The following is a 26,341-nucleotide window of genomic DNA, read 5'->3' as shown; positions in this document are numbered from 1 at the left end:
ATTCGGTTTAGGTTCGCCATCATTTGAATATTTTGTGTTTTTAAAGTAATGGTATTGATTTGGAATTTTAAATTGGCGTACTTTGGGGCCGGGGCTAGTACCTGAATCATTGAATAAGGTAACTACCTAGTAAACCAGCTAGTGTATTTGGCAAGTTGTATGAGGGTTATGGCTTTAGTAGTTAAACATTTCCCAGAGAGGTCACTGGTGAAAAGATACTCAGAATAGGGACTCCGAAATTGTAGCAATTTACTTATGGAACTTGCCATGTTACCTGAAAACATTCTCTGCGAAATGGTATTTGTGTGTTGGTGTGTGAGTGCCTGTACCTTCAAAACGTTGACATTTTCAGAATGTTAGAGTATTTCCCATCCACAACTAAACTTACTTCCTCGGGTCATTTTTATAGTTATTTTATGTAGATAACTGCTTGATCTTGAAAAGCTGAACTGAGATTTTTTTTTTGAATGTTAAGTTATATCTATGTACCAAAACTGTGGTCTTCCTTAATGCTTTCAGAGAGCCAAACACAGAATATTTTTAGAATCTTGTTGGAAGGAGATTTACTGCTTCATGAGCAGCCTAGCTCTTCCTAAAGTAATTTGATTTTTGCAATTGGTTAAAGTTATCTTAGACTTTAGAGTGGTATTTGTGTGTCTGAAACAGCTAAATTTGCTGAATTGACTATCCTTTCTTTAGAAAATCCGATATATATAGTATTCCAAAAGCATAGGCATATTGCTTATAGTGAAGTGAAACCTGTGCTTAAAGATTGTTGTGGAATAAAACTTTATTACTTGTTTGTAAACCAGTAGCAATGTATGGCTCAAGATAGAGATTGTTTTGTTCGTAAATTAGGTTTTTGGTTTTATACATTTTGATCAACTCCTGGAATAACTTGACTGGAGGATTAAAAAAAGACCTTATACAAATCAAAAGTCGGAAAGTTCTGACTTTTTTTTCCTCTTAATACACATTTTTACATTTATTAGTTACCCGTGTACAGAGTGCAGATAGGGCAGTCTGACTCTTCTGCACTTAATTTTTCTGTTTAGATGAAAGGAAAATTTTGAAATGTGTATATATAACGTAAGTATAAAGTTTACTTCAGTACAGTCTCTAGCACTAAACTGGATTTCTGTCAGTAGAATCTTTGATATTTCATAGATTAATTTTTAAAGGATAGTGATTGGTTAAAACTTCTTTGCCCCAGTTTTACCTGTAAAAATGATCTGAAAATCAAGAATTCAATATTATAGAAGATAATGTTTAAGATATTCTGAACCCTATAATGTTTTCATAGGTTTGGGATAGCTAAAAATTTTTTTTCAGATACTTCTTCGCTGTGTGCCATATTTAAATGCACTTCATGAGAGTGTTTTTGCGTAATTGCTTACAAAAATACTTGATTTGTAACAAAATTTTGAGCTTTATGGACTAAATACAGGATTAAGAGTTTGTGTTATTTGATATATACACCATTTTAGAGGAATTGGTTTTTGTGAATTTTCTGAACTTTATTACTATTTTTATAAAGTCACTTTATTTGTGACTTCTCAGTCTGTTTAAATTTTATCGGTCTCTGATAGGTGTCATTTAAACTTGGTAGTTTTAGGAAACCAATAAACTTAATTGCCTTAAGCCTGAGAAAGCTTTTGAAAAGAATCACTCTAAATTTTATCTATCTCTTAAACTCCAAATCGGAGGAGAGATTCTTTTTTCACCTTTCCTGGGTATTAGTACAGTGGTGTCAGAAAGTCCGTCTCTGTTTTCACATTTAGCCATAATACAAAACAATAGCCAACCTTTTTTAAAGCCTTGATTTTTAAAATATTATCCTCAGGCTAATGAATATTTTAAGTTTTGGAGCCCCCCCCCACTTTTTTGGGGGGGCGGTCATGTGGCCAGCCCTGTGACTGTGAAATTGTGAAAGATGTGAAATTCAGATCAGATGCTTTTGCTGCTTGTTAGTAGTTCTGATGAAGAGTAAAATTAGACTTTTAATTATAATGAAGAGCACCAATAAGTGACTCAATTTGATTAGTCAAAATTACTGACCCACTTTAAACAGAAGTAGTGATGTAACATTTTCCTTTTTTGTATAAAAGCTAATTGGTGATAGCTTTATATCTTGTAGAATATTTAGGTAATTTATTTTAGCACATCACTTTAGTTGAATGTAACAATCTGAGATTTCTTTAAAACATTTTATTGAGATATAATTCACATAATATAAAATTCACCATTTTTTTTTTTTTTTTTTTTTTTTTTCTTTTTGCGGTATGCGGGCCTCTCACTGTTGTGGCCTCTCCCGTTGCGGAGCACAGGCTCCGGATGCGCAGGCCCAGCGGCCATGGCTCACGGGCCCAGCCGCTCCGCGGCATATGGGATCCTCCCAGACCGGGGCACGAACCCGTATCCCCTGCATCGGCAGGCGGACTCTCAACCACTGCGCCACCAGGGAGGCCCAAAATTCACCATTTTAAAGGATACATTTAAGTGGTTTTTAGTTCCTGAACATTTCGATCACCCCCAAAAGAAACCCCATACCAATTAGCAATTGTCCCAATTATTTCTGTCCCTTTTCACTGTCAACTATGGATCTACTTTCTGTAGATTTGCCTATTCTGGACATTTCATGTAAATGGAATCATACAATATATGTGGCATTTTTCTTGTAACTTTTATGAATTAACTAATTTAGTTTTTTTTTGAAATTGGTTGTATGTTTACAAGATACAAAATTTAGAAAGTGTCAGAATATGTATTCTTCCAGCCACCCTGTTTTCCCTTGATAAAGCCAATACTACCAGTTCCTTTTTTGTCTTTACAGATAGTCTATGTCAAGCAAATGCATACATACTGGTTTTTTTCTTTGGCTTTTTTTTGTTTAAACTTTATAGAAGTATGTAGCATAATCTACAATTCTTTTGAACTTTATGCTCTTAATATATCTTGTAGATAGTTTTGTATGAGTCCATAAAGTTTATAATTCTTTTCTAGCTGCAGAATATTCCACTCTGTCGTTGTACCACCATTTATCACTGGTGTGTATGCGTGTATTTGCACACATGTATATAAGATAAAGTCCTAGAAGAACTAGTTTCATGGGATGTATGCATTTGTATTTTTGGTATTTTCATGTTATCCTCTTAGATTCTGTCATCTTACACTCTCAGCAGCTGGTTAGATGAGAATGCTGGTTGACGTACACCCTTTACAACACCTCTGCCAAACTTTGATATTTGCCGTTCTGATAGGGCAAAAAACAGTATCTTAGGACGACTTTAATTTCCTCTATTCCAAGACTATGTACGTTTTCATAACCATTTGCTTTTCCTATTCTTTGCCCATTTTTCTGTTAGATTTTTTGTCTTGTTGATTTGTCTAAAAAGATCCCTTTTGATATTAGGGAAATGAGTTCTTTATGATATAAGTTGCAAATATAGTTTTCCAGTTAGGCATTTGTTTTTTATTTTGCGTGGATGGTTTTTGTCATGTTAAAAACAAATTTACATGATTTTGAATTTATCAAAAATTCTGTCGTCTTATTGACTTCTAGATTTTGTGTCCTACTTATTATCAAAAAGGTTTTCTCAAAGATTTCTTTAAGAATTAAAAAAAAATTACACTGAGACGGGGTGGGGTGGGATTTAAATGTTTGGTCTGTCTGGAATTTTTTTCAGTGTAAGGTCTGAGGTGTGGAGCCAACTGTTTCTTTCCTAGTAAGTTCCAGTGATTTGTCATGGTTTCTTTAAATGTATGTACTAACAAGTTAAATGGCATTTTACTTATTTATGAACTCATGCCAATACCATAATAAGAGTTGATCCTATACAAAGATAACATGTAAATTTGTTCATTTTTACTCATCTCAGGAGAACTTGCTGTGTAATGGAATCCTGGCAAATTAATTCATTAAGTGTCAGGATCCTTTTAAAATGAAAATAACTTTCCAATTTAATCTCTTTAAGTCTGTATACTTTTCTAAAAACTAAGGCATTTATTTTATTTTAAAATTAATTAATTAATTAATTTTTTGGCTGCGTTGGGTCTTCGTTGCTGCACGCAGGCTTTCTCTAGTTGTGGTGAGCAGGGGCTACTCTTCGTTACGGTGCGCGGGCTTCTCATTGCAGTGGCTTCTCTCGTTGCAGAGCATGGGCTCTAGGTGCACGGGCTTCAGTAGTTCCAACATGCGGGCTCAGTAGTTGTGGCATGCAGGCCCTGTAATTGCAGCATGCGGGCCCTTAGAGCACACGGGCTTCAGTAGTTGTGGCACTTGGGCTCAGTAGTTGTGGCACATGGGCTTAGTTGCTCCGTGGAAGTGGGGTCTTCCCTGACCAGGGATCTTCTCTTGCATTGGCAGGCAGATTCTTAACCACTGTGCCACCAGGGAAGTTCTAAGTCTGTATACTTTTATACTTCATGTAGTTTTTCTAAAATGAATGTACACTTTTTGTTTTTATGTGAGATTGTAGTATGTATAGTGAATTATTGGAGATTGGGATATGAGTAATTTAACTGATTAGATTAAAATGAACTTTAAAAAGATAATCAAATATTCCAGGATCAGTATCTTCACAGTGATTGAGAGAAAGGTAGAAGCAAAGTCTTAGAAGAATTTAGGAATATATTTTTGGGGTAACGTAATCATTCTTATATTTTTGTTAACAAAATAAGTGTTCACTTGATTAAAGTGTTTTTTTGCTTGTTTTTTAGGCTGGGAAGGCCATTGTGATTATGTGGTAACTATAGTTATCTAACTACTGATTTTCCCACTGGAATCATGGAGGAGAAACAGCAGATTATATTGGCTAATCAAGATGGTGGGACAGTGGCAGGAGCAGCACCTACCTTCTTTGTCATCCTAAAACAGCCAGGAAATGGCAAAACTGATCAAGGAATTTTGGTTACTAATCGGGATGCCTGCGCTTTGGCTAGCAGTGTTTCATCACCAGGAAAATCTAAGGGAAAGATTTGCCTTCCAGCTGATTGTACTGTAGGAGGAATCACTGTCACCTTGGATAACAATAGTATGTGGAATGAATTCTATCATCGAAGCACAGAGATGATCCTGACCAAGCAGGGAAGACGCATGTTTCCTTACTGTCGTTACTGGATAACAGGTTTAGATTCAAATATGAAATATATCCTCGTCATGGATATATCTCCTGTGGATAACCATCGTTATAAATGGAATGGTCGCTGGTGGGAGCCCAGTGGGAAGGCTGAACCCCATGTTTTGGGGAGGGTTTTTATTCATCCAGAATCTCCTTCCACAGGTCATTATTGGATGCATCAACCAGTATCTTTCTATAAACTCAAACTTACCAACAATACACTGGACCAAGAAGGGCATATTATCTTGCACTCTATGCATCGCTACCTGCCGAGGCTTCATTTAGTGCCTGCAGAGAAGGCTACCGAAGTGATACAGTTAAATGGCCCTGGTGTCCACACTTTTACCTTCCCACAGACTGAATTCTTTGCAGTAACAGCTTATCAAAACATTCAGATTACCCAGTTGAAAATAGATTACAATCCATTTGCTAAAGGCTTCCGGGATGATGGGCTGAATAGTAAGCCCCAGAGAGATGGAAAGCAAAAGAACAGCTCTGACCAGGAAGGGAATAGTGTTCCCAGTTCTCCTGGTCAACGGGTCCGTCTTACAGAAGGTGAGGGGTCAGAGGTACAGCTAACTGATTCGGATCCTTTATTGAGGGGTCATGAAGCATCATGCAAGGGTTTGGAGAAGCCTTCCCTTAATGTAAAACGAGACTTTCTAGGTTTCATGGATATTGATTCAGCTCTTGGTGAAGTTCCTCAGTTGAAGCAAGAGGTTTCTGAAAGGTAGGTAACAGATTTTCTATTTTTAGAGATAAAAGGAAGGTTTGAATTTAAAATACTGATTGTGTGGACTGCTGACTTTAGACATTGATAAATGCAAGCTGCTATAAAATATACCACAGTTGCTTTTACATTCTGTGAAAGTTCATTTTTCTGTAATGAATATTGATTATGTTCAGAAACCAGAATTGTAGGCAAATTAGATGACTTATCAGAATGGGGACCTTAGATTTAGATTTTAGGTTTAGACTTTTGATAATCATGTGTGGCTGTTCCTTGTTAATACATATAGATGAATTTTTAAAAATATTGAAATATAGTTGAGGTACAGTATGTATAGACAACTCTTGATTGACTGGGGAAGGGAAAAGAATGACCCCCAAATCATAACTGAAACAGAACTTATCCAGTGAGGCACAGAAGAGATTTAAAGTAAAGTTGTTTATATGTAGTACATAAGAATTTTGTGCCTTGTGGACATCATAATCCATAAATTGCCTGAGTAAGAAATAAGCTGAAGGTTATTACATGTTAAAATAGCATGATATACTCTTGTGCTTTTTAAATTTGAACTTGTGTTATTTATTTATTTTTATCAAAGTCTTTATGTTTTTAGAGCAATTTTAAGTTTGCAGCAAAATTGAGAGGAAAGTACAGAGATTTCCCATACAGCCCCTGCCTCCACACACGCATAGCCATTCCCATTAGCAACATTCCCCACCAGAGTGGTACATTTGTGTTAATTGATGAACCTATATTGATGCATCATAATCACCGAAGCATCATAATCACCCAAAGTCTGTAGATTACATAAGGGTTCATTGTTGGTGATATACATTCTGTGGGTTTGGACAAATATGTAATGACATGTATCCACCCTCATAGTATCATACAGAGTATTTTCATTGTCCTAGAATTCCTCTATTCTCCACTTGTTAATTCCCCTTCCCCTTCACATCTGGCAACCTTTTACCTTTTTATTATTATCTCACTGCTTTGCCTTGTCCAGAATTTCATATAGTTGGAATTATACAGTATGTAGCCTTCTCAAATTGGCTTCTTTCACTTAGTAATATGTATATGTTTCCTCATGTCTATTCATGGCTTGATAGCACATTTTTTTTCAGTGCTGAATAATATTTCCTTGTTTGGTTGTACCAGTTCATTTATTCATTCACCTCCTGAAGGACATCTTGGGTGCTTCCCAGTTTTGGCAATTATGAATAAAGCTGCCACGAACATCCATGTCCAAGTCTTCAGTTCATTTGGGTATATACCAAAGAGCATGGTTGCTAGATCATATGGTAACAGCAGTGTTAGATTTATAAGAAACTGCCAAGCTCTTCCAAAGTGGCTGCACCATTTTGCAGAAATGAGAGTTCTTGTTGCTCTTCATCCTTGTCAGCACTTGGTGTTGTCAGTTTTCTGGATTTTGGCCTTTCTAATAAGTGTGTAGTAGTAATATCTTGTTTAAATTTGCCTTTCCCTGATGACACGATGTGGTGCATTTTTTTATATGCTTATTTGCCATCTGTATGTCATCTTTGGTGTCTTTTAAGGTCTATGGCCCATTTTCTAATCATATTGTTTTACTGTTTTCTTAAGAGTTCCTTATATATTTTGATTTTTTTGGGGGGGCTGCCTTGGGTCTTAGTTGTGGCATGCGGGATCCTTGTTGCAGTGCGCGGGTCTCTCTACTTGTGGCACACGGGCTGCAGGGTGCGTGGGCTCAGTAGTTGCGGTGTGCAGGCTTAGTTGCCCCGTGGCATGTGGGATCTTAGTTCCCCAACCAGGGATTGAACCCGAGTCCCCTGCATTGGAAGGTGGATTCTTAGGACCACCAGGGAAGTCCCAGTTCCTTGTATATTTTGGATAACATGTCTTTTGCAAAAATTTTCTCCTAGTCTGTGGTCTGTCTTCTCATTCTCTTGTCGTTGTCTTTCACAAAGCAGTTTATTATTTTAATGAAGTTCAGCCTATCAATGATTTCCATCATGGATCATGCCTTTGGTTTCATATCTAAAAAGTCATTGCCATATTTAAGGTCATGTAGGTTTTCTCTTAGGTTATCTTTTAGGATCCTTATAGTTCTGTGTTTTACATTTTGGTTTATGATCCATTTTGTATTAATTTATGTGAAAGTTGGAAGGTCTGCATCTAGATTGATTTCTTTGCATGTGGATGTCCTGCTGTTCCAGCACCATTTGTTGAGAAGACTCTCTTTGCTCCATTGTACTGTCCTTGCTCCTTTGTCAAAGATCAGTTGACTCTATTTATGTGAGTCTATTTGTGGGCTCTCTAGTCTGTTCCATTGACCTATTTGTTCTTTCACCAGTACTACACTGATTTGATTACTGTAGCTTTGTAAGTAAGTCTTGAACCTGGGTAGTGTTAGCCCTCCAACTTTGTTCTCCTTCAATATTGTATTGGCTATTCTGGGTCTTTTTCTTCTCTATGTAGACTTGAGAATCAGTTCATCAATATCCATAAAATGACTTGCTGGGATTTTGATTTTGGTTGCATTGAATCTATAGATCAAGTTGGGAAGAACTGACATCTTAACTGTATTGACTCTTCCTATTCATGAACACTGACTATCTCTCCATTTATTTAGTTCTTTAATTTTTTTCATCAGAGTATTGTCATTTTCCCCATAGTGATCTTGCACACATTAGATTTATACCTCAGTATTTCACTATTTGGGGGTGATAATGTAAATGGTATTGTTTTTTTAACTTCAAATTCCACTTGTTCTCTGTTGATATATAGGGAAGCAACTGACTTTAGTACTTTATCCTTGTATTCTGCAACCTTGCTATAATCACTCATTAGTTGCAGAAGTTTTTTGGAGATTCTTTTGGATTTTCTACCTAGACGATCATTTCATTCATGAACAAGACCGCTTTCTTTCTCTCAAATCTGTATTCCTTTATTTCCTCTTCTTGTCCTATTGCATTCACTAGGACTTCCAGTATGATGCTGAAAAGGAGTGATGAGAGGCGACATCCTTGCCTTGTTTCTGATCTTAGTGGGAAAGTTTCTAGTTTCTCACCATTAAGTATGACGTTTGTTTTAGGTTTTTTGTAGATATTCTTTTTTTTGGCTGTGCCTTGCCGTATGCGGGATCTTAGTTCCCCTTTGTAGATATTCTTGATTAAGTTGAGGAAGTTCCCTTCTATTGCTAATTTACTGAGAGTTTTTATCATGGATGGGTGTTGCATATTGTCAGATGCTTTTCTTCTGAATCTGTTGATATCATGTGACTCTTTTTTTCTTTTCTGGTTTATTGATGTGATGGATTATGTTAATTGATTTTTGAATGAACCAGTCTTGTATACCTGGGATGACTCCTGCATGGTCATGGTGTATAATTCTTTTTATATGCTTTATTTGATTTGCTCTTATTTTGAGGATTTTTGCATTTATGTTCTTGAGGAAAATGGTCTGTAGTTGTCTTGTAATGTCTTTGTCTGGTTTTGGGATTGGGGTTATGCTGGCTTCATAGAAGGAGTGAGGAAGTATTGCCACTACTCCATCTTTTGAAAGAGATTGTAGAGAATTGGTATCATTTCTTTCTCATATGTTTGGGAAATTTTACCAGTGAACCCATCTGGGCCTGTTGCTTTCCGTTTTGGAACCTTATTGATTCAATTTCTTAAATAAATATAGGCCTATTTTGATTGTCTCTTGTGTGAGCTTTGCAAGATTGTGTTTTTCAAGGAAATGGCTCATTTCATCTAGGGTATCATTTGTTGGCATAAAATTATTCATATATTCCTTTATTATCCTTTTGATGTCCATGGGATCTGTAGTGGTGTCCCTCTTTTTCTTTTTTTAAATTTAATTTATTATTTATTTTGGTTGAATCAGGTCTTAGTTGCGGCTGGTGGTCTCCTTAGTTGTGGCATGCACTCTTAGTTGCGCTATGCATGTGGGATCTAGTTCCCTGACTAGGGATCGAGCCCACGTCCCCTGCATTGGAAGGTGGATTTTTAACTGCTGTGCCACCAAGGAAGTCCCTCCTCTTTTTATTTCTGATAATAGTAATTTGTGTCTTCTTTCTTTTTTCCTTAGCCTGGCTAGAGGCTTATTAACTTTTTTTATTAATCTCTGAAAAGATCAATAAAAAGTTAAAAAAATCAGCTTTTGGTTTTATTGATTTTTATCTACTGATTTTTCTGTTTTCAATTTCATTGATTTCTGCCCTGATTCTTATTTCTTTTCTGCTTCTCACTTTGGATTTAATTTGCTCCTTTTTTTCTAATTTCCTAAGGTGGAAACTTAGATTATTGATTTTAGATCTTCTTTCTTTTCTAATATATGCATTCAGTGCTATGTTTCTTTGTAAGCACTGCTTTCTCTGTGTCCCACAAATTTTGATAAGTTGTATTTATATTTTCACTTAGTTCAGAATATTTAAAAATTTCTCTCGAGATTTTTTCTTTGACCCACGTGTTATTTAGAAGTGTGTTGTTTAATCAGTTACTTTGGGATTTTTGTTATTTTTCTGTCAGTGATTTCTAGTTTAATTCCATTATAGTCTTTTTTTTTTTTTTTTTTTTTTGTGGTACACGGGCCTCTCACTGTTGTGGCCTCTCCCATTGCGGAGCACAGGCTCCGGAAGCGCAGGCTCAGCGGCCATGGCTCACGGGCCCAGCCGCTCCGCGGCATGTGGGATTTTCCCAGACTGGGGCATGAACCCGCGTCCCCTGCATCGGCAGGCGGACTCTCAACCACTGCGCCACCAGGGAAGCCCCCATTATAGTCTTTTAAGTTTTTAAGATGTGTTTTATGGTCCAGAATGTGGTTTAGCTTGGTGAATGTTCCATGTTAACTTGAGAAGAATGTGTATTCTGCTGTTGTTGAAGTTGTCTATACATGTCAATTATATCTAGTTAATTGATGGCTTAACTGAATTCCATTATGTCCTTACTGACTTTCTGCCTGCTGGATCTGTCCATTTCTGATGTGTTTCAGTCTCTAATAGTAGATTCATCTGTTTCTCCTTGCATTTCTTTTAGTTTTTGCCTCATGTAGGTTGATACTCTGTTTTGGGGCATATATACGTTAAGGATTGTTATGTCTTCTTGGAGGAATCACCCTTTATCATTATGTAATATCCTTCATTATCCCTGATAACTTTCATTACTTTTAAGTCTATTCTCTCTGAAATTAAAATAACTATTCCTGCTTTCTTTTGATTAGTGTTAACATGATATATTTTTCTCTATCCATTTACTTTTTTTTTTTTTTTTTGCGGTACGCAGGCCTCTCACTCTTGTGGCCTCTCCCATTGCGGAGCACAGGCTCCGAACGCGCAGGCTCAGCAGCCATGGCTCACGGGCCCAGCCGCTCCGCGGCATGTGGGATCTTCCCGGACCGGGACACAAACCCATGTCCCCTGCATTGGCAGGTGGACACTCAACTACTGCGCCACCAGGGAAGCCCTATCCATTTACTTTTAATTTTTATGTGTCTTTATATTTAAAGTGGGTTTTACAGAAAATATGTAATTGGGTCTTTTTTTCAAAATTAATTTATTGTATTTATTTTTGGCTGTGTTGGGTCTTCGTTGCTGTGCGCGGGCTTTCTCTAGTTACAGCAAGCGGGGGCTGCTCTTCGTTGCAGTGCGTGGGCTTCTCATTACAGTGGCTTCTCTTTGCAGAGCACGGGCTCTAGGCGCTTGGGCTTCAGTAGTTGTGGCACACGGGCTCAGTAGTTGTGGCTTGTGGGCTCTAGAGCGCAGGCTCAGTAGTTGTGGCGCACGGGCTTAGTTGCTCCGCGGCATGTGGGATCTTTCCTGACCAGGGGTCGGACCCGTGTCCCCTGCATTGGCAGGTGGATTCTTAACCACTGCGCCACCAGGGAAGCCCTGGGTCTTGTTTTTTGATCCATTCTGACTGGTGCATTTAGACTGTTGACATTCAAAGTGATTATTGAAATAGTTGGGTTAATATCTACCATATTTGTTACAGCTTTTCTTTTGTCCTTGTTCTTTGTTTCTATTTTTGTTTTCCATTCTTTATTTGCCTTTTGTGGTTTTAGTTGAGCGTTTTATATGATTTGGTTTTCTTTCTTTTCTTAGCATATCAGTTATACTTTAACTCTTTTTAGTGGTTACTCTAGGGTTTGAATATACATTTACAACTTAACCCAAGTCCATTTTCAGATAACACTATATTGCTTCACAGGTAGTTTGTAAATCCTCTCTCCTGTTCTTTGTATCACTGCCATCACTAATTTCACTTATGTATAAGTATATATATGTGTTATATACGTAAGTAATCAAACACATTGTTGCTATTATTATTTTGAACAAATTGTTACCTGTTAGATCAACTAAGAACAACAACAAAAGAAAGTTTTTATTTTACATTCACTTACTTCTTCCTTGTTCTTTATGGAGATCTGAGTTTGACCTGTGTTATTTTACATTTGTCTGAAGAACTTCTTTTAATATTTCTTGCAAGTCAGATCAACTGGCAACAAATTCTGTTAATTTTTGTTTGTGAAAGTCTTTATTTCTCCTTTAATTTTACAGGGTACAGAATTCTAGGTTGGTGTTTTACTCTCTGAATACTTATAATATTTCACTCTTTTTGATTCTGTGGTTTCTGAGGAGAAGTTGGATAGAATTCTTATCTTTGTTCCTCTGTAGGTAAGGTGTCTTTTTCCTCTGGCTTCTTTTAGTATATTTTCTTTATCTTTGATTTTCTGTAGTTTAAAAATGGCATCACTACATATAGTCTTTTGGTAGTTATCCTTCTTGGTGTTCTGTGAGCTTCTGGTTCTGTGGTTTGATGTCTGATGTTAATTTGGGGAAATCTCAGTCATCATTGTTTTAAATATTTCTTCTGTTCCTCTCTTCTTCTGATACTCACATTATGTGTATGTTGCATCTTTTGTAGTTGTCCCAGAGTCCTTGGATATTCTGTTCTTTTCAGCCTTTGTTTTCTTTCCTTTTCAGTTTTGGAGGTTTCTGTTGCTATATCTTTAAGCTCAAATTGTTTCCTCAGCCGTGTCTAGTCTACTAATAAGCCTATCAAAGGCATTCTTCATTTCTTTTACCATGTTTTTGATCTTTAGCGTCTCTTTTTGTTTTTCTTAGGATTTTCATTTCTCTGCTTACATTGCACATCTGTTCTTGCATGTTGTCTCTTTATTTATTAGAATCCTTAGTATGTTAATCATAGTTATAAATTCCCAGTCTGGTAATTTCAGCATCCCAGTATGATAATTTTGATGATTGCTCTGTCTTCAAATTGTGTTTTTTTGCCTTTTAGTATGCTTTGTAATGTTTTCTTGATAGTTGGACATGATGTGTTAGGTAAAAGGAAGTGCTGTAAATAGGCCTTTATTAATGTTGTGGTAAGGCATGGATGTGAGGGAAAGGGAAGTGTTCTTTAGTCCTGTGGTTAGGTCTCAGTTTTTTAATGAGTCTGTGCCTCTGGACTGTGAACTTCACAGGTACTTCTCATATTCCTTCTTGCCCCCTTAAGTTGGACAGGATTGGCTAGAGTAGGCTGGATTTGGATATTTCCTTTCCCCAGGTCAGTTAGGCTCTGATAAACCCCACCAAGTTAGACTCTGGTTAACTAATTTTTTCAGAGGTTAGGCTTTTTTGTTAAAAGTAACAGCGACTGACCCCCTGGCCCAGGATTTTTCTCACGAGGGAATATTTACTGTGAGAACCTAGTCTAGCTCCTGGTGGAAAACTTACAGAAATGTGGGAGCATCCCTATAACTGGGTACCCCTGGAGTTTTAAACTCAGGCTTATCTACATTGAGCCTCCAGCAACTCCAGTTACAGTTCAGGTTTTTCTACCCTGGCACTGGTTCCCAAGGTGGTTTCCATTGTCAGTTACTGCTCCAACCATGATCCCCTGTATCCACCTGACTGTTTTCAGCAGTTTACACTGTACTCTCACTGTCTCTCTTTCTCTCTCCTTTTTTTTTTTTTTTTTTTTTTTTTTTTTAAATAGAGAAGCCTGTGTGAAACCTGGCTTGTTTCTTTTCAAAAAATATTTATTTATTAGGCCGTGTCGGTTCTTAGTTGCGGCATGTGGGCTCTTTGTTGCGGTGCACAGGCTTAGTTTCCCTGCAGCATGTGGGATCTTAGTTCCCTGACCAGGGATGGAACCCATGTCCCCTGCATCGGAAGGTGGATTTTTAACCCCTGGACCACCAGGGAAGTCTCCTCACCGTCTCTTATGGATTCAAAAGAGTTGTTGATTTTTCAGCCCGTTTAACTTTTCACTTGTTAGAACATAGTGGCTATTTCTAAACTCCTTACATGTGCAGCTGGAAACTTGCCTTATTTGAATGTTAAAACCCAAGTTCGGCAGAAGCATATCCCAGCCCAGTACTTTTCTTTTACCTTCCTTTTCTCACTTAATTCATATCCCATTAACAGCTACTAATTCTTTGAGTTTGGAATCCCCACATTGATGAGTTCCCCGACTTGTTTATGAGCAAGTTAGTGCTTTGCTTTTTTCTAAGGGTTGTTGACAGGTGGAGTGTGTGTTACTCAAGCAGTGAACAGGTTTTTCTTTTATTCTGTCAAGGGGGAAAGTGGTTTTCAGTTTATGCTTTTCACTGTGGCTTTTTTTTTTTTTTTGGCAGTTGCAACTAGAGGATGCCACCCAGTGTGTAATCATCTTGATTACCCAGTACAATTTTAAAAAATCGAGGGCTTCCCTGGTGGTGCAGTGGTTGGGAGTCCGCCTGTCGATGCAGGGGACACGGGTTCGTGCCCCGGTCTGGGAAGATCCCACATGCCGCGGAGCGGCTGGGCCCGTGAGCCATGGCCGCTGAGCCTGTGCTCCACAACGGGAGAGGCCACAACAGTGAGAGGCCCGCGTACCGCAAATAAATAAATAAATAAATAAATAAATAAATAAATAAATAAATAAATCGAAACACTTCAACACCAGTATTTTTTTGAATTGATTTTATTGAAGGATAGTTGATATAGTGTTTAATTTTTATTGTACAGCAAAGCGATTCAGTTAGACATATATGTACATTCTTTTTCATATTCTTTTCCATTATGGTTTATCACAGGACATTGAATATACACTGCTATCCAGTGGGACCTTGTTGTTTATCCATTCTGTACATAATAGTTGCATGTGCTACTCCCAAACTCCCAATCCATCCCTCCCCTTCTTCTTTCCCCCTTGGCAACCACAAGTCTGTTTTCTATGTCTGTGAATCTGTTTCTGTTTTGTGGGTAAGTTCATTTGTGTTATATTTTAGATTCCACATATGTGATATCATATGGTGTTTGTCTTTCTCTTTCTGACTTACTTCACTTAGTATGATAATCTCTGGTTGCATCCATGTTGCTGCAAATGGCATTATTTCATTCCTTTTTTATGGCTGAGTAGTATTCCATTATATATTATATGTACCACATTTTCTTTATCCAGTCATCTGTCGATGGACATTTAGGTTGTTTCCATGTCTTGGCTGTTGTGAATAGTGCTGCTGTGAACATGGGGTGCATGTATCTTTTTGAATTATAGTTTTGTCCAGATAGATGCCCAGGAGTGGGATTGCTGGATCCTATGACAATTCTATTTTTAGTTTATTGAGGAACCTCCATATTGTTTTCCATAGTGGCTGCACTAATTTACGTTCCCACTAACAGTGTAGGAGGGTTTCCTTTTCTCCACACCCTCTCCAGCATTTGTTATTTGTAGATTTTTAATGATGGCCTTTCTGACTGGTGTGAGGTGATAACCTCATTGTGGTTTTGACTTGCATTTCTCTAATAATTAGTGGTGTTGAGCATCTTTTCATGTCCCTGTTGGCCATCTGTATATTTTCTTCGGAGAAAGTTCTATTTAGGTCTTTTGTCCGTTTTTCAATTGGGTTGTTTGTTTTTGTTATTGAGTTGTGTGAGCTGTTTGTGTATTTTGGAGATTAAGTCCTTGTTGGTCACATCATTTGCAAATATTTTCTCCCAGTCCATAGGTTGTCTCTTTGTTTTGTTTATGGTTTCCTTTGTTGTATAAAAGCTTTTAAGTTTGATTACGTCCCATTTGTTTATTTTTGCTTTTATTTCTATTGCCTTGGGAGACTGACCTAAGAAAACATTGGTATGATTTATGTCAGAGAATGTTTTGCCTGTGTTCTCTTCTAGGAATTTTTTGGCAACACCAGTATTTTTACCCTCATTATCCAAAAGCAGTTTAATCTATCCTTGGATGATAGAGGATTTACTTTTAAAATTACTTTGGAGGCCAGGGTGAGGAGTTTGTTAGTTGACAGAGTCATGTGTATTTCTTTGTTATAGACAGTGGCTTTTGGTGTTACATGTGGTATTATAAGCTTCTGATCTTAATGAGTCAAGAAAATGGTTCAGACTTATGAGTGCATCAGTATCTTTGTTACTGAAGGGAAAAAACCAACTTGATATGCATGCTTCAAGAAGCAGCATTATCATCATGTCTGAAAGTGGTATTTAGCTATATGCAAACTTTGTCTTCTATAATGCAAGCTTGATTTGGGAGCTGAGATTATTTTGAGGCAGGTGTTGTGCTGAGAACTCTTAGGATTTACCCTCAGAGTAACTTTAATGTGTAACATACAGCAGTGTTAATTATTAATCATGTTGTACATTATAAGTCCAGTGCTTATTTATTTTCTAACTGGAAGTTATACCTTTTCACCACCATCATCCAATTTCCCATTCCCCCGCCTCCAGTAACCACAAATCTGATTTCTTTCTGAGTTTGTTTTGAAGTATAATAGACCTACAACAATATGTTCGTTCTGGCGCGTAGCATAGGGTGATTTGATATTTCTATACATTACAAAGTGATTATCACTATAAATCTAGTTACCATCTGTCAGTATGCAAAGATATTACATTATTATTGGCTGTATTTCCTGCACTGTACATTTCATCCCTGTGACTCATTTATTTTGTAACTGGAAATTTGTACCTCTTTTCATTTCCCTCACTTATTTCATTCATTCCCCCCGCTCTCCCCTCCTCTGGTAACCATCTGTTTCTTCTCTAGATCTGTGACTCTGTTTTTGTTTTGTTACGTTTATTCACTTTTTTTTTTAATTTTTTTTTTTTTTTTTGGCAGTACGTGGGCCTCTCACTGTTGTGGCCTCTCCCGTTGCGGAGCACAGGCTCCGGACGCGCAGGCTCAGCGGCCATGGCTCACGGGCCCAGCCGCTCCGCGGCATGTGGGATCTTCCCGGACCGGGGCATGAACCCGTGTCCCCTGCATCGGCAGGTGGGCTGTCAACCACTGCGCCACCAGGGAAGCCCTGTTCACTTGTTTTTTAGATTCCACATATAAGTGAAATCATGCAGTATTTGTCTTTTTAGTCTGACTTATTTCACTTAGCGCAATATCCTCTAGGTCCATCCATGTTGTTGCAAATGGCAAAATTTCATTATTGTATTGTGGCTAATATTCATCTATCTGTTATCTTCTTTATCCATTTACCTATTTATAGACACTTAGGTTGCTTCCATATCTTGGTCATTGTGAATAATGCTGCTATGAACATAGGGGTGCATATGTAAATTAGTGTTTTTGTTTTCTTTGGAAAAATACCCGGAAGTGGAATTGCTTGGTAATTTCTATGGCAGTTTTATCTTTAAATTCATGAGGAACCTCCATACTGTTTTCCATAGCGGCTGCACCATTTTACATACTCACCAGCAGTACCTGAGGGTTTCCTTTTCTCCACATTCTCTCCAGCACTTGTTATCTATTGTCTTTTTGATAATATCCATTTTGACAGGTATGAGGTGATAGCTCATTGTGGATTTGACTTGCATTTCCTTGATGATGAGTGATGTTGAGCATCTTTTCATGTACCTGTTGCCCATTTGTATGTCTTCTTTGGAGAGATGTCTATTTAGGTCCTCTGTCCATTTTGTGATTGGATTGCTTGTTGTTTTTGATGTTGAGTTAAATGAATTTTTGTATATTTTGGATATTAGCCATTTGTTGAATTGTTTGCGAATATCTTCTCTCATTCAGTAGGCAGCCTTTTCATTTGTTGATGGTGCAAAAGCTGTGCAAAAACCTTTTTAGTTTTCTTTTTTTTTTTTTTTTTTTTTTGCCGTACGCGGGCCTCTCCTGTTGCGGAGCACAGGCTCCGGACATGCAGGCTCAGCGGCCATGGCTCACGGGCCCAGCCGCTCCGCGGCATGTAGGGTCTTCCTGGACTGGGGCACGAACCTGTGTCCCCTGCATCGGCAGGCAGACTCTCAACCACTGCGCCAACAGGGAAGCGCAGCTTTTTAGTTTGATGTAGTCCGATTTGTCTGTTTTTGCTTTTGTTTGCCTTGCCCCAGGAGACATATCCAAAAAAATATTGCTAAGACTGAGGTAAAATATTTCTAACACTGCCTGTGTTTTCTTCTAGGAGTTTTATGATTTCAGGTCTTACCTTTAAGTCTTTAATCCACTTTGAGTTTACTTTTGTATATTGTGTGAGAAAATAGTCCAGTTTGATTCTTTTGCTTGTAGTTGTCTGATTTTTTCAACACCATTTATTGAAAAGGCTGTCTTTTCCCCATTGTATATTCTTGCCTCCTGTGTTGTAGATTAAATGTCCATGTAAGTGTGGGTTCATTTCTGGGTTCTCTAATCTGTTCCATTGATCTGTGTCTACTTTTGTGCAAGTACCTTACTGTTTTGATGACTATAGCTTTGTAGTATAGTTTGAAATCAGTGATCATGGTACCTCCAGTTCTTGTTTCTTAATATTGTTTTGGCTCTGTGGGGTCTTTCGGGTTTTCATACAAATTTAGAGTAATTTTTTCTGGTTCTATGAAAAATGCCATTGGTATTTTGATAGGGATTGCACTCAATCTGTAGATTGCCTTAGGTAGTACAGTCATTTTAACAGTGTTAATTCTTCCAGTCTGTGAGCATGGCATATCTTTTCATCTGTTGGTGTTGTCTCAGTTCTTTTCATCACTGTCTTATAGTTTTCTGTATACAAGTCTTTTACCTCCTTAGATATATTTCTAGGTATTTTATTTCTTTCTGATGCAGTTGTAAATGAGATTCATTCCTTAGTTTCTCTTTGTGATAGCTTGTTGTTAGTGTATAGAAACGCAACAGATCTCTGTGTTTTAATTTTGTATCCTGAAACTTTACAGAGTCATTTATTTGTTCTAGTAGTTTTTTGGTGGCGTCTTTAGAATTTTCTATATATGGCAATAGTATGTCACCTGCAAACAGTGACAGTTTTACTTCTTCCTTTCCAATTTGGATTCTTTTTATTTCTTTTTTTTGTCTGATTGCTTTGGTTAGGATTTCCAATATTATGTTGAATAAAAGGGGTGAGAGTGGTCATCTTGTCTTGTTCCTGATCTTAGAGGCAGTGCTTTCAGCTTTTCGCTATTGAGTATGGTGTTGGCTATATGTTTGTTGTATGATCTTTATTATGTTAAGGTATGTTCCCTCTGTACCTACTTTGTTGATCGTTTTTATCATAAATGGATTCTGAATTTTGTCAAAAGCTTTTTCTGCATTTATTGAGATGACATGATTTTTATTCTTCAACTTGTTAATGTGGTATTACCATTACCAGATTGATGTGCAGATATTGAACCATCTTTGCATTGCTGGGTTAAACCCACTTTATCAAGGTTTGTGATCCTTTTGTATTTACTTATTTATTTGGCTGAGCTGGATCTTAGTTTTGGCAGGAGGGATCTTTAGTTGCGGCATGAAGGATCTTTTAATTGCGGCATGCGGGCTCTTAGTTGCAGCATGCGGGATCCAGTTCCCTGACCAGGGATCGAACCTGGGCCTCCTGCATTGGGAGCACTGAGTCTTAACCACTGGGCTACCAGGGAAGTCCCTATGATCCTTTTAATGCATTGTTGAATATGTTTTGCTTATATTTTGTTGAGGATTTTAACATTTATGTTCATCAGTGACGTTGGCCTGTAATTGTTTTTGCAAGGGGGTGATGTCTTTGATTTTGGTATCAGGGTGATGCTGACCTAATAGAAGTTCGGAAGCATTCTTTCCTCTTCGATGTTTTGGAATATTTTGAGAAGAATAGGTGTTAATTGTCTAAATGTTTGGTAGAATTCACCTTTGAAGCCATCTGGTCCTGGACTTTTGTTTCTTGGGAGTCTTTTAAATTACTGTTTCAATTTTATTATTTGTACAGTATGTCCCCTACATATGAATGAGTTCTGTTCTGAGAGTGTGTTCGTACATTCAGTTTGTTTGTAAGTCCAGCGAAGTTAGTCTAGGTACCCGACTAACACAATTGGCTATATAGTACTGTACTGTAATAGTTTTATAATACTTGTCACACAAATAATACATAAAGAACAAGCAAACACAAAAAATAAAGATAACATTTTTAGTCTTACTGTCCAGTACCTTGAAGAGTACAGCAGTATAGTACAACAGCTGGTGTACAGGGGCTGGCATCAAGTGAACAGGCAAGAAGAGTTACTGACTAGAGGAGGGAGGGGAGGTGGGATACAGTAGAGCTGAAGGATCTTCAGCAATAGGAGGTGGAGGGCAAGCTACAATTTCACTCACACCTGACGGTGATGGAATGTACGTTCGTGTCTTTGAAAGTTCGTAACTTGAAGGTTCATATGTAGGGAACTTACTGTAATCGACCTGTTTATATTTTGTATTTCTTCCTGATTCAGTCTTGGGAGGTTGTACTAGGTGATTATTTCTAGGAATTTATCCAGTTCCTCTAGGTTGCCCATTTTATTGGCATATAATTCTGTGATGTAATCTCTTTATAATCATTTATGTTTCTGTGGTGTCGGTTGTTACTTCTCTTTTTTTTATTTTTGATATTTTTGGGTCCTCTTTTTTTTATTGATGAATTTGGGTAAAGGGTTTGTCAATTTTATCTTTTCAAAGAACCAGTTCTTAGTTTCATCCTTGTTTTGTTTTTGAAAAGGATATTGCTATTTCGTATTGTGTATTGCACAGTGTATGGAAATACAGCTGATCCTTTATATTGATTTTGTATCGTGCAGCTTTGCTGAATTTATTAACTGACTCTGTGTGTGTTTGTGTGTGTGTGTGTGTGTATTATTTAGAGTTTCCTACATATAAGATCATGTCATCTGTGACAGAGATACCTTTATTTTTTCCTTTCCAATTTGAATTGATACTATTTTTTTCTTACCTAATCGCTTTAGTTACAATTTTCAGTACTGTGTTAAATAGAAGTGGTGAAAATGGGATCATTCTGGTTTTGTTTTGTTTTTTTTTGCGGTACGTGGGCCTCTCACTGTCGTGGCCCCTCCCGTTGCGGAGCACAGGCTCCAGACTCGCAGGCTCAGCGGCCATGGCTCATGAGCCTAGCTGCTGTGCAGCATGTGGGATCCTCCTGGACTGGGGCATGAACCCGTGTCCCCTGCATCGGCAGGCGGACTCTCAACCACTGCGCCACCAGGGAAGCCCCATTCTGGTTTTAATTTGCATTTTTCAAGTACATTTTCAGTAATTTTTTCAGAAAGGATGTATGGGACATAGAATTTTAGAATGTTTCACTTCTGAGGAAGGTAGTAATCCCCTTCTTCACCCCTCTCAACAATTTTCTTCTTGCATGTTGAAAAATAGCTTTATTATACCCTCATACTTTTATAATTTTTTTGGTTGAGTGTAGAGTTCCATGCTGAAAATGTGTTGTTGGGTTCCAGTTTCCTGTTGAGAAGTTTGATTCCTGGTGGTTTGAAGGCTCTTAAGATTTTTTTGTTGATCTCTCACGAAATTTCACAATGATGAGCCGTGGTATGGTTGTTCTCATCATTGTGAGAAAACACGTTTTTTCAAAACAAGAAGTTCATATTCTTTGGCCCTAGGAACATTTAAGTATTATTTCTCTGTTAATTTTTTCACTTTCTTTTTTCTATTTTCTCTTTTTATTTAAATTTTTTTTTCTTTTTTTTTTTAAGTCATGTGGGCTCGAGAGTGCAGGCTCAGTAGTTGTGGTGCACGGGTTTAGTTGCTCCACAGCATGTGGGATCTTCCTGGACCAGGGCTTGAGCCTGTGTCCCCTGCACTGGCAGGCATATTCTTAACCACTGCACCACCAGGGAAGTCCTGTTTTCTCTTTTCTAAAAAAACACTTGATAGTTGGGTGTTCCATCTACTGGATTGGTTATCTTATATAATCAGTCTTTTATTTCTTGTCATTATCTTTTTGCTGTACATTATGTGAGATTTCCTTGATTTAGCTTCTAACTTACTGATGTATTTATTGCAGGTGTCCGATTTCAGTTTCCAAGAGCTCTTTTGTTTTCCACTCTACATTATCTTTTCCAGTGGATTTCTTTTTTCTGTTACTCTAATTACCAGTTTCATGGAAGGCGTTACGTTATGGCTTTTTCTTTTTTTTTTTTTGCGGTGCACGGGCCTCTCACTGTCGTGGCCTCTCCCGTTGTGGAGCACAGGCTCCAGACATGCAGGCTCAGCGGCCATGATTCATGGGCCCAGCTGCTCCGTGGCATGTGGGATCTTCCTGGACCGGGGCACGAACCCATGTCCCCTGCCTCGGCAGGCGGACTCTCAAAAACTGCTCCACCAGGGAAGCCCTAAGGCTTTTTCTAATGTGCATCTGTACGTCTCTCTCTTTTTTTTAATAATTTATTTTAATTTTATTTATTTTTTTGGCTGCATTGCGTCTTCATTGTTGTACGTGGGCTTCCTCTAGTTGCGGCGAGGGGGGGGCTACTCTTTGTTGTGGTGTGCAGGCTTCTCATTGTGGTGGCTTCTTATGTTGCGGAGCACAGGCTCTAGGCGCGTGGGCTTCGGCAGTTGTGGGTCGTGGGCTCTAGAGTGCAGGCTCGGTAGTTGTGGCACACGGGCTTAGTTACTCTGCAGCATGTGGGATCTTCCTGGACCAGGGATCAAACCCGTGTCCCCTGCATTGTCAGGCGGATTCTTAACCAGTGCGCCACCAGGGAAGGCCCCTGGCAGGCGGATTCTCAACCACTGTGCCACCAGGGAAGTCCCTGTACATATCTTTATTTTAGTATCTATTAAATTAAGTAACATTATATTGTCTATTTGTCTCCTGCATTGATCTGTGAATTCCTTGAATGTAGGGACTGTGCTTTATTTATTTTGGTAAATCCCTGTGCCCCAAAAAATGTGTCTGGCACATTGTCAGAACTCAGTAAATGTTGCCTGAATGAGTTTGTTTATCCATAGCACTTAAAGCTTTTTTAGTGTGTTTCACAGTGACTGTTATGTCATACTTATTTGTTGCATAGGTTGGGTATGCCAACAAAAATGTAATCCTTTAAATTAATTGATGTGTACAAATCAGTGGTTTTGCCCATATTTTTGGTTAGATAATCTTGCACCTAATTTTTTTGTATAGCAACTTCTTAGAAGTGTAAAATTTCAGGATTGTTTTCAAAATTTTCCTGTCAAGGAAAAAAAATTCATGCTTTGTGTATAAAGTTTTTATTGGACGATAAGGAGAGAGAGATTCTTTGGAAATAACTTGTAATTTAGCAAGTTTAATATCTCAGGAAGATGTGAAAGCAGTTATTTTGGTAGCAGCCAAGATTTAGCTTCACAAGGTTCTCAGCTATATTGTAAGCATAATTCGTCTTATGGCTAAATGAGAAAAAGGTAGAGATTATTTTCTGCATTTTAGAAGTTCACACCGTGAAATACGAAGATAACGAAAGAACTGTCATTAAGTGTGAATTCTAAATTACTTGATGGGGAATGACATTTATACATAAATATACATAAAAAGTGAGATAATAGGGAAAGGGAAATGAGAGGGCTTGGTTTGCCTAACCTTTTTTTTTTTTTTGCGGTACACGGGCATTTCACTGTTGTGGCCTCTCCTGTTGCGGAGCACAGGCTCCGGACGCACAGGCTCAGCGGCCATGGCTCACGGGCCCAGCCACTCCGCGGCATGTGGGATCTTCCCAGACCGGGGCACGAACCCGTGTCCCCTGCATCGGCAGGCGCACTCTCAACCACTGCGCCACCAGGGAGGCCCCGGTTTGCCTAACCTTTAAAAACAGGTAAAGGAGGGAATTCCCTGGCGGTCCAGTGGTTAGGACTATGTGCTTTCATTGCTGAGGACCTGGGTTCAATCCCCGATCAGGGAACTAAGATTCCGCAAGCCATGCGTTGCGGCCAAGCAAAAAACCAGGTAAAGGAAAACTGGATTGTGGTGATGGTAGAACTATAAATTTAGTAAAAATAATTGAGTTGTCACTTAAAACTGTGGGATTTATATATGTAACTTACACAATAAAGCCGTTAAAAAGAAAGATAAGGAAATAGGTATTTTCTCCAATTAAGTGACATTTTTGAAAGGGGTAAGCTGTTTTAGCTTTCACATGGAAATGTAGCCCATCTCGGCTTACTTTTTGTGTATGGCATGAAGTTAGGGGTCAAGGCTCATATTTTTCCAGGCACATATTTACATGGTCTAACATCATTTTCAAAAGGCTTTACTTTCCCATTAAGATGCACTGGTGTCTTGGAAAATGAGGTGATTTTATATATATATATATATATATATATATATATATATATATATATATGGGTGGGTCTATTTTTGGACTATTTTTGTTCCATTTTTTTGTCTATTTTTTTGCCAATACCATGCAGCCATTTATGTATGTATGTATGTATGTATTTATTTATTTATTTATTTTATTGCTTCCGTGGGTCTTCGTTGCTGTGAGCGGGCTTTCTCTAGTTGTGGCGAGCGGGGGCTACTCTTCCTTGCGGTGTGTGGGCTTTTCAGTACAGTGGCTTCTCTTGTTGCAGAGCACAGGCTCTAGGCACACAGGCTCAGTAGTTGTAGCTTGTGGGCTCTAGAGCGCAGGCACAGTATTTGTGGCCCATAGGCTTAGGTGCTCCGTGACATGTGGGATCTTCCTGGACCAGGGCTCGAACCCATGTTCCCTGCATTGGTAGGTGGATTCCTAACAACTGTGCCACCAGGGAAGCCCACCATACAGTCTTGATGACACTATAATCTTTGGTAGTGTAAGCTTCCAACTTCCCACAGTACATAGAAATACAGTTGATTTTTGTATCTTGATCTTGTATTTGATGACCTTGCTTATTTAATTCACTTATTAATTTGTAGTGTTTAGGATTTTCTACATAACAATTATTGTGTCTGTGAACAAAGTTAGTTTTACTTCTCCCTTTACAGTCTTTATTATTATTCTCTCTCTTTCTTACCTTACTGCACTGTTTGGACTTGCAGTTCTGTGTTGAAACTAAATTTTGAGAATGGTGATTCGTGTCTCCTGACCTTAGAGAAAGTCGTTCAGTATTTCTTAATGGGTATTATGCTGTTGGCTTTAGGTCACACTGAGAACTTTCCTTCCAGTCCTAATTTTCTAAGTGTGGTTAAGAATGAGTATTGAATTGTATCAATCAAAGGTTGTTCTTGTATCCGCTGAGATGTTGTTTTTCTCCCTTTATTTTGTTAATGTGGTTAGTTAATTTGATTTTTTTCTTTCTTTTTTTTTTTTTTTTTTTACCGTGGGTGTGGGCTATTTGGGAGTGAGAGCTGGAAATGCTGTAACAGTTTTGCATTCCTGGGAAACACTACTTGGTTGTCATAACATTTTTTTTTTTAAAGATGTTGGGGGCAGGAGTTAATTAATTAATTAATTTTTGCTGTATTGGGTCTTCGTTTCTGTGCGAGGGCTTTCTCTAGTTGTGGCAAGCGGGGGCAACTCTTCATCGCAGTGCGCGGGCCTCTCTTGTTGCGGAGCACAGGCTCCAGACGCGCAGGCTCAGTAGTTGTGGCTCACAGGCCTAGTTGCTCCGCGGCATGTGGGATTCTCCCAGACCAGGGCTCGAACCCATGTCCCCTGCATTAGCAGGCAGATTCTCAACCACTGCGCCACCAGGGAAGCCCTGTCATAACATTTTTAATATTGGATTCAGTTTACTGATACTTCGTTGAGTTTTTTTACATCTGAATTCATGAAGGATATTTTTATTTCTGATACTTTGGTTCCAGGGTTTTGCTTTCTTCATAAAACAAATTGTAAAGTGTTGGATTATCCTGTGTATTCTGAGTTTGTGCAAGATAGGTTTTTTTTTTCATTATGTCTTTGCTAGACTTGAGGGAAGCCATGTAGTTTTCTTTGCTGGCAGGTTTCAAATCATAAATTCAGTTTCTCTGTTGTTCTCTATTTCATTAAATTTTTTCCTCTTAGCATTGTTTCGTTCTTTTTGCTTGCTTTTTTTTCTTTTATTTCTCATTTTTATTGAGATGTAATTGATATACAGCTCTGTATAAGTTTGTTACACGACATAATGACTTGACAGACATATACTGTGAAATGATTGCCACAATAATTTAGTTAACATTCATCTTTTCGTATAGATAATCCCCCCATTTTTTTTCCTTTTGGTGAGAACTTTCAGAAATTACTCCCTTAGCAACTTTCACATATACCATGCTGTAGTGTTAGCTAGAGTCATCATCTTGTGTATCCCCAGCACTTATT

General features: G+C 38.1%; 1 protein-coding gene across 24 annotated transcripts in view; it reads left to right on the top strand.

The window, feature by feature from the left end:
• The window catches only part of MGA (MAX dimerization protein MGA), a 164,598-nt gene that overhangs the window by 66,569 nt on the left and 71,688 nt on the right, over window positions 1–26,341 (top strand). For all 24 annotated transcript variants that reach the window (XM_081227498.1, XM_081227492.1, XM_081227482.1 and 21 more), the window contains exon 2: window positions 4,720–5,850. In XM_081227498.1, the coding sequence (XP_081083624.1) occupies window positions 4,787–5,850 (1,064 nt within the window). In that variant the 5' untranslated portion in view covers window positions 4,720–4,786. The remainder of the gene's footprint in view (window positions 1–4,719; window positions 5,851–26,341) is intronic.

Source organism: Mesoplodon bidens (genome assembly GCF_964165515.1).
Source record: "Mesoplodon bidens genome assembly, chromosome: 3".
Lineage (NCBI taxonomy): Eukaryota > Metazoa > Chordata > Mammalia > Artiodactyla > Ziphiidae > Mesoplodon > Mesoplodon bidens.
Note: the sequence above shows the minus strand (reverse complement) of the source record. Positions and strands in the feature narration are given on the sequence as shown.